This window comes from Lithobates pipiens, unplaced genomic scaffold (assembly GCF_037356315.1).
Source record: "Lithobates pipiens isolate NorthernLeopardFrog02 unplaced genomic scaffold, aLitPip1_a1.2 Scaffold_18, whole genome shotgun sequence".
NCBI lineage: Eukaryota > Metazoa > Chordata > Amphibia > Anura > Ranidae > Lithobates > Lithobates pipiens.
The window spans coordinates 54603496-54619021 of NW_027507758.1; the positions used below are offsets into that span (position 1 = coordinate 54603496).

The 15526-nt window shown below is 45.0% G+C and overlaps 1 protein-coding gene across 2 annotated transcripts in view; it reads left to right on the top strand.

The window, feature by feature from the left end:
- Positions 1 to 538: 538 nt before the first annotated feature.
- KCNG3 (potassium voltage-gated channel modifier subfamily G member 3) overlaps positions 539 to 15526 on the top strand; it is a 78444-nt gene continuing 63456 nt past the window's right edge. Inside the window, exon 1 of one of the 2 annotated variants that reach the window (XM_077485685.1) lies at positions 539 to 1643. In XM_077485685.1, the coding sequence (XP_077341811.1) occupies positions 1009 to 1643 (635 nt within the window). In that variant the 5' untranslated portion in view covers positions 539 to 1008. The remainder of the gene's footprint in view (positions 1644 to 15526) is intronic. The other variant, XM_077485686.1, reaches the window with a different exon arrangement.

Here is a 15526-nt window from a genome sequence, read left to right on the forward strand (position 1 = left end):
CCATTTATATTCTGTATGGCTGGAATCTTCCCCTTGTCATCCCATCGATGAGTTCATTCATTGCTGTATTGTTCTAAAAAAATGAATAGCACAATGCATATTTTGTCATGAGAATTACAACACAATCAACTGAATGCTGACACCATACTTCTTAAATTACGGACTGGTTATTATATTATTTCATGTGTGATGGAGAGAGAGAAAGAGACAGAAAAAGAGAGGGTGAGAGAAGACTGGAGAGAATCATGGAAAGGAATACAAAGTCTTTTCATTTAACTCTCCACATTTTTCTTTTAGATATTTTTCTCAGAAGAAAAGTGACGGAAACTGAAACGATGAAATGACAAAGTTGGCTTCATCTGCACCTTCCAGTTGCCCCTCTACTGATGCTTTTATTGCAATAATGACTAGTAAGGGAAGAACAGCTGTCACAGTGTGCAGCATGTATACAGTAACGCTACAGTCATCTTGTAACAGAGCTTTATAGGAAAGTACCTAGTAGATTTGTGTAGCAGACACAAGCCACTCCACCTCCCCTATCGCCTCCTTTCTCCCTCCCCTCCCTGCCTGCCTCTGAGTGATTCTCACATTGAGTAAAGTTCACCAGACACAGAGCAGGCAGTAGAGCTGGTAGCTCTTAGCACTCTCCCTCTTCCTCCCATCTCTTCATTTCATTAGCTCCCGAGAGTTTCCTTGAAAATACATTGTAGAGGAAAGACCTGATGACTGCAAAGGACTGCAAGACAATGATGTGGCAGAAATATGTAGCTTAGGAAGAGCCTTAGAGGGATGTTGGACCTTTTTTGGGTCAAGAACTGCTGAAGTTTTCTTTATCCTCATCAGTTAATTCATCATGTTGTGCCCTGTATGTTTTACTTGCCTGGACCCACCCAGACAGACAGGGTGTAAGGAATCTGGAGGTGGAAACAGAGCTAAAACTTTAAGGTGGCAGGACCTCCAAGGTTTGGGGTGGTACTGAAGGATAGCACCGACGTTTCGGCCACCGCAATGAACTTTTCCCGAGATTCCTTTACTCTCAATGTCGGGGGTGCAAAGTATTCCTTCTCTCAGGAGCTGATTAAGGATTTCCCTCTACGACGGGTTAGCAGGCTACACGGCTGTTCTTCGGAGAAGGATCTTCTGGAGGTGTGCGACGACTACGACCAGGAGAGGAATGAGTTTTTTTTCGACAGGCATTCTGAAGCCTTTGGCTTTATCATGATGTACGTAAAGTATGGCAAATTGAGGTTCGTGCCCCAAATGTGCGAGCTGTCCTTCTACAACGAGATGATCTACTGGGGCTTGGAGTGCTCCCAACTAGAGTACTGTTGCCAGAGGAGGCTTGATGACCGCATGTCAGACACTTACACCTACCTGTCCGATGAGAGCAAACCTGACGAGAGCACAGTGAAAGAGAACCTTCCGCCTCCTCCTGAGGAAAAGAAGTGGCTGGAGCGCATGAGAAGGACTTTTGAGGAGCCCACCTCATCCTTGGCAGCCCAGATCTTGGCGGTGGTGTCCATACTGTTTGTCATTGTTTCCATGGTGGTCCTCTGTGCCAGCACCTTGCCCGATTGGAAGACAGCAGAGAATAGGAGCGCGGAGGAGCACAGGTATACAGCAAGTCTGTGGGAACCTTCGGGGTACGACCAGTCATTCTCAGTATTATCAGTGTACGTCTGTCTGGGGGGGGGGGGGGGGGCTCTGCTTATATTACAAGACAATCATGTGACAGGAGGGTATAAACCAAACATAAGCCAGGGCTTGTGCAGCAATTAGCACCATCTTTCTTTCTCTAGCTGGATAGGCAATAGACTGCTACACTAGAAGTTAGCAGAGTTCAAAACATTCTTCAAGCTCTGGGATTACATCACATAGAAACGCTTATACAGTGATCCTGATAGACCTCATTATCAGACCTCTGCGTGTTTACCAGGGAGTCACATACTAGGCATTAACATGTTCCTTGCCGTCATGCTGCTTGTGCACAACATCATTAACGCTGCTTAGACTGTTTTAACTCACAGAACACCACTCTTATAAAGGTATCTTTTCTCAGAAGGCACCTTATGTCCATAGGTATGTATTTGGTTGTATTGTATACGCCTGCATAGAGAATATTTGAAATATTTTTGTTGAAAACTGACAACAGATTCTACACTTTTCTTGGATGCTAGCAAATATGTATTTATTTCAATTACACGTTTGCATATACTGTCCTATTGTAGAAGCCTGTACAACAACGGGGATGATTCATGAGAATATGGGCAAAAAAATGGAACCATAGTCCAGTTTTTGCTTATATAAACCAATCGAAATCTTAGTTACGGTTTGTCAGAGATTAAAATCCCTTTCCCAAATTCTTCACTTTAAGACATCAGTAGTAATCTGTGTCCTGCAGACTTCTGAAGTAGAGTCGACATCTTGATCATCCTGGTCTATAGATATCAAAGGTGGACAGAGTTATCAAGGGACCTCTGTGCAAGACCAATTTTTCTCAAACTTTTCTCAGATACTAGCAAATATATATATATTATACATGTGTGTATATACTGTCCTACTGTAGAAGCCTGTATGGCAACTGGGATGATTCATGAGAATATGGGCAAAACAATGAAGTACAGTTTTTGCTTATATGAACCAATCTAAATCTTTGTTACAGTTGACCAGAAATTAAAATCATTTAGTCAAAATCTTCACTTTAGGACATCAGTAATAATCTGTGTTTAGCAGACTTTCCAAAGTCGAGGAGACGACTTGATCTTATTGATTTAAAGATATCAAAGGTGGACAGAGTCTTCAAGGGTGCACTGTGAAAGACCCATTTTTGGGCACCTACTGGGTTATGTATAAATTGACAGCTAGATTTAAGCAAGCAGTGTCCAAGATCTGTGGGATCCCAGCACCCATCGAATGTGCATCTGATAAAAATAAAACCCTTAGCCCTTGTACACACGGTCGGAGAATCCGTCGGAATGTGTCCTATCGGACCGTGTCGTCGGATAATCCGACTGTGTGTGGTATGCATCGGATTGTTTCCGTCGGAATATCCATCGGACCCAATTTTCCAACATGTTGGAAATATTTCCCAACCAACTGGGCCGGTCGGACATACTCCGATCATGTATAGAGAATTTTGATCGGACCAAGTGCCACGCATGCTCAGATCAAATTCCTACATCAAAGCTATTGGCTACTAGCCTGAATGTAGTCCCATCACGTTCTGAAAGATCGGATTTTTCGCCAACTTTGTCCGACCGTGTGTATGCAACAGTTTCGGACAAGATCCGATGGACAAAATCCGACGGGTAAAATCCGACGGATTTGGTTGTGGAAATCTCCGACCGTGTGTACAGGGGCTTAGGATCCTGGTACAAGCTACACAATCTGCACATATGGTATGCCCACCTCTGATAGGTACCTACAAGATATATACATACTCATATCAGGGATGTCTATGTACTTTTGCCTGCTGCCTTTAACTACTGTGTTTGCTATAAGCCTGATTCAGATGGCGAATACTATTTTATTTTTTTATAAAATAATAATCTCCTGTTGGTCTAGATACATGCTTTCCACTAGAATGTTGTTTAGACCCTTTACACATTTAATGAATGTGTAAAGCTTCAAGCTGGTGTTTTAGCGACTTTCCTCAAGTGTGATGGCAGTCCTGTTATTCTTGTCTTCACGAGGGTTGATTATCTGACAAATTAAGTCAGACGGATCAGTTCATGCTAAGGTGACCACAGATGTTAGATGATAGCTGCCTACTCCAGCGGGATTGTCCAACAATAGAGGTGTTAAATTTAAACTGCAGGAAACACCATGGCCAACTACTCCTGGGAAAAGGATAAAAAGTTGGAGCAAGGGTTACCTGCTACATGCATAGAAATTTGCATTTGAGCAATACATTTCCACTGCAGGCAGCAAATTGCTATTGGTTGCCTCTAGGCAAATTCAGCTTATGGAGCCCTTTCACACTCACAGTGCCCGGGCATCGTTAGTAAAGCGCCGCTATTTTTAGCAGCAATTTATCGTCGTTGTAGTGTCTGTAAAGTGCCTCAGTGTGAACAGGGTCTTAAAGTCTTGCTACTGTGCTGGATGATCTCTATCCATTCAGACATCAAAATGCAAAAAAGGAAAATTCAGTTCCACAATGATTTCATCTTTCAGTATCAATTTTCAAACCATTCAGTTCATATCCAAGAATTTGAGTCTTGCAGTTTTGGCAATATACAGTGCAGTGCAAAAGTTTTAGGCAGTTGTGAAGAAATGCTGTAAGATTGCTTTCAAAAATATATATTTATTTTGTTGTTTTACAAAATGCAAAGTGAGTGAATAGAAGCAAAATCTAATCCAAATCAATATGTTTTGTAACTACCGTTTGGTTTCAAACCAGTATCAATTCTTACTCTTGCCCGCTTTGGGTGTATGGTTAACCAATTATACCAAGGAGGTGCTAATGGTCATCAATTTAATATATAGGTTGAAACTCAGTCATTAACTGAAACAGCTGTGTAAGAGGTTTAAAACTGGGTGAGTAACAGCCAAACTCTGCTACTAAGGTGAGGTTGCGGTAAACAGTTTCATGTCCCAGGTCATAGACCATGGCAAGCCCAAGCACAGAAACAAGACACAAGGTAGCTCTACTGCATCAATAAGGTCTCTCCCAGGAAAACATTTAAAAGCAGACTGGGGTTTTAAGATGCACTGTTTAAGCTCTATTGAAGAAGCACAAGGAAACGGGCAATGTTGTGGACCATAGACATATCATACTTGCTTCCCTTTGACTTTGGAAGATGTGCCATCAGCACAGAACTGGCAAAAACCAGTGGGACCTAGGTACACCCATCTACTGCGTGGAGAAGTCTGACCAGAAGTGATCTTCATGGAAGAATTGTGGCCAAAGAGCCATACCTCCGACATGGAAACAAGGCTAAGTGACTCAACTATGTACGAAAACATGGAAACAATTTTTTCGCAGTACTGTAAATGCCTGGACAAATATGTGGGAGACCAGGTCACAGGAATGTGCCAACTACAAAAACTGAATTGTCAGGGCGAGAGGAACAACCTGTCCTTGCAGCAGCAAAGTTAAAGTAAAATTCCTTTTGAAGGAAACCTATATAAATAGAAAAGATGTGAAGGTTGCCATTGCTGACTTCCAAAAAATACCAGTTGCCTGGCTGTCTGCATTTTTCTTCTGAATGACCTGGAACAAGCATGCAGATAAGGAAAGTCAGAATGAAGTCGGGACTCTTGATTTGCATATTTATTTTGCGTCAGTGACTTAAGCTGCCCATATACTGATCAAAATGTAGCTGGTTCAGCAGGGACCAAACAATTTTAGATTATTGTGTGGTAATTTCAAAAGGCATTGATTGTTAGATTGACTTCTGTCTAAGGGACATTTTGGATAGCTCTTCTCGATCAATGGCTTCAGCTGTGGGTGTTGCCATCACAATCCATTGTCTGGGTGGTGGGGATTCCAGAATCCACTTCTGTGCTGGGACAATGTCATCTAGTGCTCAGGGCGAAGATGACAAAGTGTGAGCATTATGCCACAGCAAACCCCCTTCCTTCTCCCAACTCAAATTCCCACTAGCACAAGTCCCCCCCACCCACCTAAAAAAAATAAAAAATAAAACACCTCTCCTAGTACAAATCCTCTCCCACCAAATTTCCCGTCCCCGAGCCCCCTTTCCTAGCACAAAATTGATCAACTCCCCAAATCCCCACTTGCACAAATCTCCCCTTGTCACCGCCTGTCAAATGCCTCTTTCAAATCCCCGCTGCTACCACAAATCCGTTCCCCCCTATTTGTCTCCAATACAATTCCCCCCATCCCTACATGAAACTTACAGAACTAAAATTCTACAGGGGCAAGAACACACAATGTGGCGCCCCCCCCCCCCCCCGCCTCACATAAGTTGACTGTGCCAGAGGCAGTCCCCCCTCCTGCCCACCCTGCTAAAGGTGTATGACCAGCTTAAGAATAATTTGAAGACAACTACCGTATTTATCGGCGTATAACACGCACCCCAAGTTTAGGAGAGAATTATAAGGAAAAAAACTTTGAGGAGGGAAGTTTAAGGAAAAAAAAATACTTTTAAATGCCCATCAATGCAGCCTTATCAGTGTCCATCTGAAGCCTTGTCAGTGTCATATGCAGCTTTGTCATGCATCCTTGTCCATCATTGCAGCCTTGTCATGCAGCCTGTCTGTCATTGCAGCCTTGTCATGCAGCCTTGTCCATCGTTGTCAGTGTCATTTTCAGCCTTGTCGGTTTTATATTCAGCTTTTATTTTTAAAAATGGCGCCGCCAAGATATCCTGTGTATCTCGGCGGCGCTCTGTAGTTCTCGGCCGCCTTCGGCCATTCTCGTCGTCTTTCGGCCACCTTCGGCCCTTTTCGTTGGCTTTCGGCCCTTCTCGTCGGCTTTCAGCTGCCTTCGGCCCTTCTCGTCGGCTTTCGGCCCTTCTCAACGGTTTTCGGCCACCTTCAGCCCCTCTCGGCAGCTTTCGTTCGCCTTCGGCCCTTCTCAATGGTTTTCGGCCCTTCTTGTCGGCTTTCGGCCAAAGAAGGGCCGAAGGCAGCCGAAAGACGCCAAAAGACGCCAAGAAGGGCTGAAGCCGGCTGAAAGCTGCCGAGAAGGGCCGAAAGCAGCTGAAAGCCGCCCAGAGGCTCCAAAATAGTGGAGGATCGGCGTATAACACGCACCCGCGATTTTCCCTTGATTTTAAGGGGGAAAAAGTGCGTATTATACGCCGATAAATATGGTAATCAGCATGAGAGCCAAGGGACTAGCATCGTCAGAAGTAGACCAGAGATGCAAAAAGAAACCAGTCATGGAAGCCCCTATACTACCTGTATACCGGTCATTCTCAACCAGGGTTAATTGACCTGCTATTTGATGGTGCCTGCATAGTCCCAGGGCCAACAACACAAATGCATGACACCAATGACCTTTTTAAATATCTCTAAGGGTGGCATTCCGATGATCACATTAAGAAGGCATTCTTCCCACTGACCCCCAACAAATTGGTATTAGCAGGGGTTCCCCAAGATCTGAGTTTTTTTTCAATGGTTCCTCTATAGTAAAAAAAAAAAAAAAAGTTTGAGAAAGGCTGCTCTATACTGTCATTGATTCTTGGATTCTTTCATTTTTTTAAATATTTACTCCTTTAGAGAATCATCCCAGTGCTAATGATTTCTAAGACCCTGCAGATATCTAACAAAGAGTGGGCAGCTGACCAGCTTCATATAAAGGGAAGGAAGAATACATTGATTTATTATATGTAACATGGTTAATGTTTGTGATGGATGGACACAGCTAAGCCCACTGGCAATATGAGTGGTAGGAGTGGAGGGAGGGAAATCCTTGCTGTGCCAGAGGTTGTTTAGTAATTACTGTTATTACTATGACCAGCCATCGGAATGTGTGCTTTCAGGGTACAAGAGGACAAAAAATGCCGTAACACTGTAATACTGCAAAAATTGTTTAACCACTTCAGCCCCGGAAGGATTTGGCCCCTTAATGACCAGGCCATTTTTTGCGATACGGCACTGTGTTGTTTTAACTGACAATTGCACGGTCGTGCGACATTGTACCCAAACAAAATTGACATGCTTTTTTTTCCACAAAATAGAGATTTTTTTGGTGGTATTTGATCACCTCAGCGTTTTTTGTTTTTTGCGCTATAAACAAACAAAGAGCGTAAATTTTTGAAAAAAACAACAATTTTTTTTTACTTTTTGCTATAATAGATATGCAAAAGAATATATAAAAAAACAAACTGATTCCTCAGTTTAGGCTGTTATATATTCTTCTACATATTTTTGGTAAAAAAAAAAAAAAAAAAATCACAACAGGGGTATATTGATTGGTTTGTGCAAAAGTTAAAGCTTCTACAAAATAGGGGATAGATTTATGCCATTTTTATTATTTTTATTTTTTTTACTAGTAAATTTTAGCAGGACTGCGTCATTGCGATGGACAGAACGGACACTTTTGACACTTTTTTTGGACCAATTACATTTATATAGGGATCAGTGCTACAAATAGCCACTGTTTGCTGTGTAAATGTCACTGGCAAGGAAGGGGTTAACACTAGGGGCGATCAAGGGGTTAAATGTGTTCTCTAGGTGTGTTCTAACTGTAGGGGTGATGGGCTTACTGGAACATGACAGGGATCACTATTCCCGATCACTGGGAACAGTAGATCCCTGTCATGTCACCTGTCAGAATGGGGAATCACCTCGTCTACAAAGGCAGTTCCCCGTTCTGCCTCTGTAATAGGTGATCACAGGTCGCCGCAGCAGGCAGCAGCCCGCTCACTATTGCGCTTGCGTGAGCCGCCGTACAGCTACTATGATTTGCACAGGAGAGCTGACCTGGCGCCGTATAACGATGATGGCTGGTCGGCATGCGGTTAAAGTGGAACTACACTGTATCTGAGCACCACAAACCAAAAACACTATTTAATACATTTTTTTTTTTTTTTACATTTTTTTTTTTGCATTTTATTGTTGAGAAATCACTTTGAAAAACAACCCACTAGTATTTCTGCCCATGGCCATCTTGAATAAGGGCAGATGATTCATGTAGCATTTATTTCCTGGAATCCATCTGCCCTTAGCTTATGCATATGGGCTGGAGGGTGGGTTTAGCTGAGAAAATCTCTCCTCCTCTCCTCCCCTCCTGAAGGCATCTGGGGTGTATGATGTAATTTGCCTAGGCCCGGAAACCAGGAAGTAACTGAAGAAATATAAAAGTAAATATGATATACTTCCCTATCTCATAGTTGCCAACATTGTAAAAAAACATTCCCGGGACACTTTTTTGGCTGTAGGCAGAGTTGTATTTTAATTAGGGGGCGGGGCATGCATTTGTAGGTGTGGAATAGGGGAAAATATGGCGAAATATAGGCGTGGTTTACGCAAAATGGCGGGAGTGGCTTAAATAGGCGTGGCTCAAAGGGTGTGGTTAGAGTCTGAGATGAATGCGGGATGGAGAGGGAGATGGGGGGGAGGGGGGAGGGATGGAGGGACAGCAGCCCCAGATCCTACATCACAATAGCAATATCCCGGCGCCATGGTGGTGTCAGGATGATTGAAGCACATTATTTCTATTATTACATTGTAATATAAAATGAAATCATTCAACTCACCATAATGCAGAATCAGTGTGAGCCATGAGCGTGTCACGAGCCACGTTGCCTGCCACCAGATGCCATCAGATGCCCCCAGCAGAGTCCCTCCTTACATCAGGTGCCCCATCAACGGAACCTTCCTCACATCTGTGTCCCCAGCAGCGGAAACCCCTCCTTACATCTGGTGTCCCCATCAGTCCTCCTAACATCTGTGCCCCCATCAGTTACATCTGGTGTCTCCATCAGTCCTCCTAACATCTGGTGTCCCCATCAGTCCTCCTAACATCTGGTGTCCCCATCAGTCCTCCTAACATCTGGTGTCCCCATCAGTCCTCCTAACATCTGGTGTCCCCATCAGTCCCCCTAACATCTGGTGTCCCCATCAGTCCTCCTTACATCTGGTGTCCCCATCAGTCCTCCTAACTTCTGGTGTCCCCATCAGTCCTCCTAACTTCTGGTGTCCCCATCAGTCCTCCTTACATCTGGTGCCCCCCCTGTGACATCCAGACTGCCCCGTGCCCCCCTGACATCCAGACTGGCCCCCGTGACATCCAGTCTGTCCCCCCCTGTGGCCCCCTGACATACAGACTGCCCCCATGTGACATCCAGACTGGCCCTCCGTGCCCCCCCTGACATCCAGACTGCCCCCCTGTGACATCCAGACTGGCCGCCCCCCGGTGACATCCAGACTGGGCCCCCCCGTGACATCCAGACTGGGCCCCCCCCCCCGTGACATCCAGACTGGGCCCCGCTGACATCCAAACTGCCCCCCTGTCATCCAGACTGCCTCCCTGTGACATCCAGACTGCCCCCCCCGACATCCAGACTGTCCTCCCCCTGACATCCAGACTGGCCTCCCCCTGACATCCAAACTGGCCCCCCTGTGCCCCCTTGACATCCAGACTGCCCCCCGTGACATCCAGACTGCCCCCCCTGTGACATCCAGACTGGCCCCCCCTGACATCCAGACTGCCCCCCTGTGACATCCAGACAGCCCCCCTCACATCCAGACTGGCCCCCCTGTGCCCCCCCCGACATCCAGACTGCCCCCCGTGGCCCCCCGACATCCAGACTGCCCCCCGTGCCTCCCCTGACATCCAGACTGGCTCCCCCCATGGCTCCTCCAGACAAAGTTGCCGAGTGGTTACAATAGAGATTGAGCTGCGGCACCGCCCATTCCCCGCCCCTTTCCATTACAGGTCACAGAGACTGGCAGCGGGGCGGGGGTGGGCGGCGCCGCAGCTCAATCTCTATTGTAGCCATCCATCAAGCCTACTTCTATGGTCTTCTTGAAAATGGTGGAAAATGGCGGCCTCTAGCGGCCGGTGACGAGAATCAGGAAAAAAATAATTTCCCGGGACATTGATTCAATTGGGAAAAGGGTCTAAATCCCGGGAATGTCCTGGGAAAGTCGGGACAGTTGGCAACTATGCTATCTATTTACTAATGTTAGCAGCATAAGGATTACAAATATTCAATGTTGATTGAGAGAGTGAAGTTCCATTTTAAATAGGAAAGCCATATATAAATTAGATGAGGCAAAAAAGGCTTTATTCACAAATACCTACTTCCATTCTTCCCTGCTAGTAGACTGTAACCCAGGGTTTCTCAATCAGGGTTCCTCCAGAGGTTTCTAGGGCCAATGAGCAATTTCTGCCTCTCAGATAAGTTCCCACAGACACCATTGATCTTTTTAGTTATCTGTAAGGAGGTAATTCTTCCCAATGACCACAAATGTAAGGACCATTCTTCCCACTGACCATCACACTAATGTGTCATGAGTTGTAGTTATAGTCTTTTTTAGCAGGGGCCCCCTGAGGCTGGAGTGATCTAATATACAGGTGGACCTCAAAAAAATGTGAATATCATCAAAAAGGTACTGTATTTATCGGCGTATAACACACACTTTTCCCCCCTGAAAGTCAGGGGAAAATCATGTGTGCGTGTTACGCCGATCCCTGGAGGGGACGAGCACCGCCGGATTTCACCGAGCCACGATCTCCTGTGTACCCGGTGCTCCATCACACACAGTCCTGACCCCCTGGTCTGGCATTGGACCATTGTTCTGTGCATCATATTTTCCAGACGGGACTGTGAGTGGCTGAGCACTGGATACACAAGAGATAGCGGATCTGTGTAATTCAGCACTGGCTGCAATCATCGGCAAAGGTGAGTTTGCAGATGTATTCTAAACAGGCTGCAATGATGGGCATGTTAGAGGCTGCAGATGGGCACTAAACAGACTGCAATAATGGGCACATTAGAGGCTGCAGATGTGTACTAAACAGGCTGCAATGATGGGCACTAAACAGGCTGCAGATGTGTACTAAACAGGCTGCAATGATGGGCACTAAACAGGCTGCAGAGGGGCATGTTAGAGGCTGCAGATGGGCACTAAACAGGCTGCAATAATGGGCATATTAAAGGCTGCAAATGGACATAGATCAGGCTGCATTTATGGGCACTGATGAGGCTGCAGATGGGCTCTGATGAGGATGCATTGAGAGGCACTGACCCTTATTGTAAAATTTAAGTTTTTTTATGAAACTTCCCTCTTAAAGTTAAGGTGCGTGTTATACGCCGATAAATCTGGTAATTTATTTCCATAATTCAATTTAAAAATTGAAACTCATATACTGTATTACATAGTGTATTTAACTTTTTCACAATATTCAAATTTTCTGAGATACTACATTTTGGGTTTTTCTTTTGGTGGTATTTGATCACCTCTGCGGTTTTTACTTTTTGTTAAAAAAAAATGTAAAAGACCGAATAAAAAAAAATATATATTTTTTTTATATTTTGTTATAACATTTTGCAAACAGGTAATTTTTCTCCTTCATTGACGTACGCTGATAAGGCTACAGTGATGGGCACCGATGGGCTGCACTGGTGGGCACTGATAGGCGGCACTAGGAGGTGGCACTGATGGGCGGCACTGAAGGGCTTTGATAGGTGACATTGGTGGGCACTGAGAAGTGGCACTAATAGGTGGCACTGATAGGTGGCACTGATAGCTGGCAGTGATGGGCACTGATAGGTGGCAGTGATGGGCACTGATCAGCACTGGTAGGTTACACTGAAAGGCAGCACTGCTAGGTGGCACTGGTGAGGCACTGATTGGCACCACTGGTGGGCACTGATAGGTGGCACTTGTGGGCATTGATAGGTGGCACTAGCAGGTGGCAATGGCAGGTGGCACTGGCAGGCACAGAGGAGAAGGCAAATGTGCCTCCTTCTTGTTCAGGACAGATATCCCTTGAGCATAAGCCGGTGATCGGCTTTTTTTTCTACTCATGCTGTCAGCGTGAGGAGAAAAAAAAAACAATTACTGAGCTTTTTGTTTACACACAAGATCAGCTGTCATTGGCTGACAGCTGATCACGTGGTAAAGGGCCAGGATCGGTGACTCTGCCTGCAGGGGAGGATGCCCTATGATGGCCTCCCGGAAATTCAGATCCACGCTTTAGCTGTCATTCAGCTATAGCGCGGACGTCAAGTGGTTAAAATGATCAGCATTTATTTACTCATGTAATTCCTTTATCCCAAAAGGAAAAAACTGTTTCCTGTAACTGATTATAAAGTATTAGCTGGAATTTGGCTTCAATTTGTTAGTGCACTGCTAATGCATCTAACACTCCCCTCCCCTCAGACTGACATTGCTGCTGTCCAAATCTGCCCCTGTGCTCCTTCATCCAGAGTTGTGTCTCACTAATTCAGGAGGTTTTTTACTGGCCACATCACCAGGTAAAAACAGAGGGAAGAAACCCTAAAGAAAACTAATGCAGCCAGCCACCCCATTTAATGATTAGTAAGCCGCAATATATTATGGTTTTGGTCTTGAGTTTAGTACCACTTTAAGGGTAGAAAAGCAAATAGCTAGACGTTCATTGCAATTTATTAGGGAGCCTCATTCTCGGCAGTGGAAAACATAAATAATAAGTAGCAGCACGTACCCCTCCTCCCGCTGAGACTGTATACTGTGAAAACTCCCAGTCCTGGCCAATGTAATTATCCTGCATTTCTCAGCAGACATATTTAGAGATCCAGCATAAAGTTAGCACTCTGTGTCTGAATTTCATACCCGGCATGCTTTACTTTACAGGCTCAGAGGAAAGATCCAGTGCCTTGAAATTTTCCACATTTTGTCAAGTTACAACCAAAAACATTCAGGTATTTTATTGGGATTTTATATATTAAGGTGAAAAAATACCTTGCAGTCACCAGCCCCCCAGACACCCCCCCCCCCCCCGTTTTTACTTACCCGAGCCTCCAATTTCCGGTGGCGCGTCCACGCTGTCCCTCTCTCCACAGAGAAAAATTGCTAGGCCAGTGTCATTGTGCAAAGGCAAGAGCCACATCCAGCATTAAATAGAAACAAGAAAAGTCCCCTATTGAGTGGACTTTTAAGGCACTATAGTACTTCCAAAATTATAGTAAGATGTATTAATAATTACAAATACCATTTCTTGAAAAAATATATAAACACAAACAGTAATATATAACAAAGCAAGGAATGTTTGAGCATATCTATAAATCTATGTGTTATTGTACATAAAAAAATTATACAATACAGTTGATAGTCTCTCTCGCCCGACGCGTTTCAGAGTGCTAGGTTGCCTCCTTCTTCGGGGGTACATGCGAGAAGAGACCATATTTCTAAAATGAAGTCATGAATAAATAAGTATATATAGATAGCAATACATTATAATGCATGTAACATTTTTACTAATATATCAAGAAAATTAGAAAGCATTTACAGCTGTTTTATTTATATAATCAACATTCCAAAGCTTAAAAGCAAACGAGGGCACAGGTTCCTATAGGTACATTTATATGTATATAAATATTCACAGATGTCACACCCAGGGGAGGAGCCCACTGCTGGCCCAAGACCCCACCTCCTTCATAACGGGAGGGATGGCCTAGAGTAGAGGGGTAGGGAGAGCCTGAGGACCCCTTTGGGGTTGGAAAGAAAGGCCATGTGAAATATAAACAGGGAAATTGTGAAACCAATTTTTTTTGTGCATTACTGTAAAGTTGTAATAAACATATGGTATTAATGCCTGTTAAGGGTGGAGCTATTTCTTGCACAGAGTAGGTAAAAGGAAAGGAACATATAACGGCAAATCTAAAAAAAAAGGTAAATTAACGCCACTAATTTTAGTAAGTGAAAGTGTTTTTTATATAAAAAAAAAAAAAGAAAGAAATTAAATATAAAAATATTTCCGGGGCTTGTATATAAAAGCTAGAATATATTAGAGTATTAATGCATATGGGGTAGAGTTTCAATAAGATTAATTTACCTTGGTGGTGTATTTTCTTGTGACCGCTCACCTCAACATCCATCAATACAATGAAGGGGATGTGAGGACGAGAAGCCACAGCTGAATATAAATCCTCCTCCCTCCCCAATCAGCTGTTGTAGACTCATCCGATTGTAAGGGGATGGGAGGAGAACAGGGTTGTTATCCATCCCCCTGAGCGATGCGCATGCCACCCAGCCCCGGCACGCTGACTAGAAGAGCCACGTGCCCGAGCTCGGCCCCGCCCACCACGCCCACCAGCACGTAGTGCTTCACAAATGGACAGCACATGTCCACTGGGTGAAGCAATATGGAGGCTCAACACTGAACAGCGCTGGATAGCCTCACAGGACGGCGCTTCTCCTTCTCTCCATAGGTCCCTGGCTCTTGATTGGATAGATTGATAGCAGTGCAGGCATTGGCTCCCACTGCTGTCAATCAAATCCAATGATGCAGGCGCTGGGGGGCGGGGCCGTGTCCAGCATTCATGTCTATGGGCGCAAATGCTGGACTTGGGAGCCCGTCCGCAAGGTAATCCCCTTTGGAGAGCGCTTAGGGGTTATTTAATGTGGGGAGGAGCTGCAAGAGCCACCGCAGGACCCCAGAAATGGATGTTCGGAGCCACTCTGTGCAAAACGAGCTGCACAGTGCAGGTAAGTATGATATGTTTGTTATTTAAAAAAAAAATTAAAATGATCCTTTAGTATCACTTTAAACAGGTGTTCCCCTTAAAGAAATAAAAATAATCAGATACTTACCTGTCCCAGGGTCCAGCGGTGCGGGGGAACAAAGCCCCACTCGTTCCCCTCTCCGCTCGGCCGCGCCAGCATTCTAACTGTGGGCACCCAGCTGTGGCTTCACAGCCGGGCACCCACTGCACATGCGTGAGCGGCGCCGTGCTCCGTGATTGGACGCACAGTCATCTGGGACCTGTCACGTGTCCCAGGTGACTGACAAGAGGGAGGGTGCAGAGCTGAGCCCTTCCTGCGCTGATGGGGAAGTGATGTCACCAGCGCAGGCACTGAAGGAGGCAGACTACAAGGGACCCCCTAGCAACAGGCACTTAGA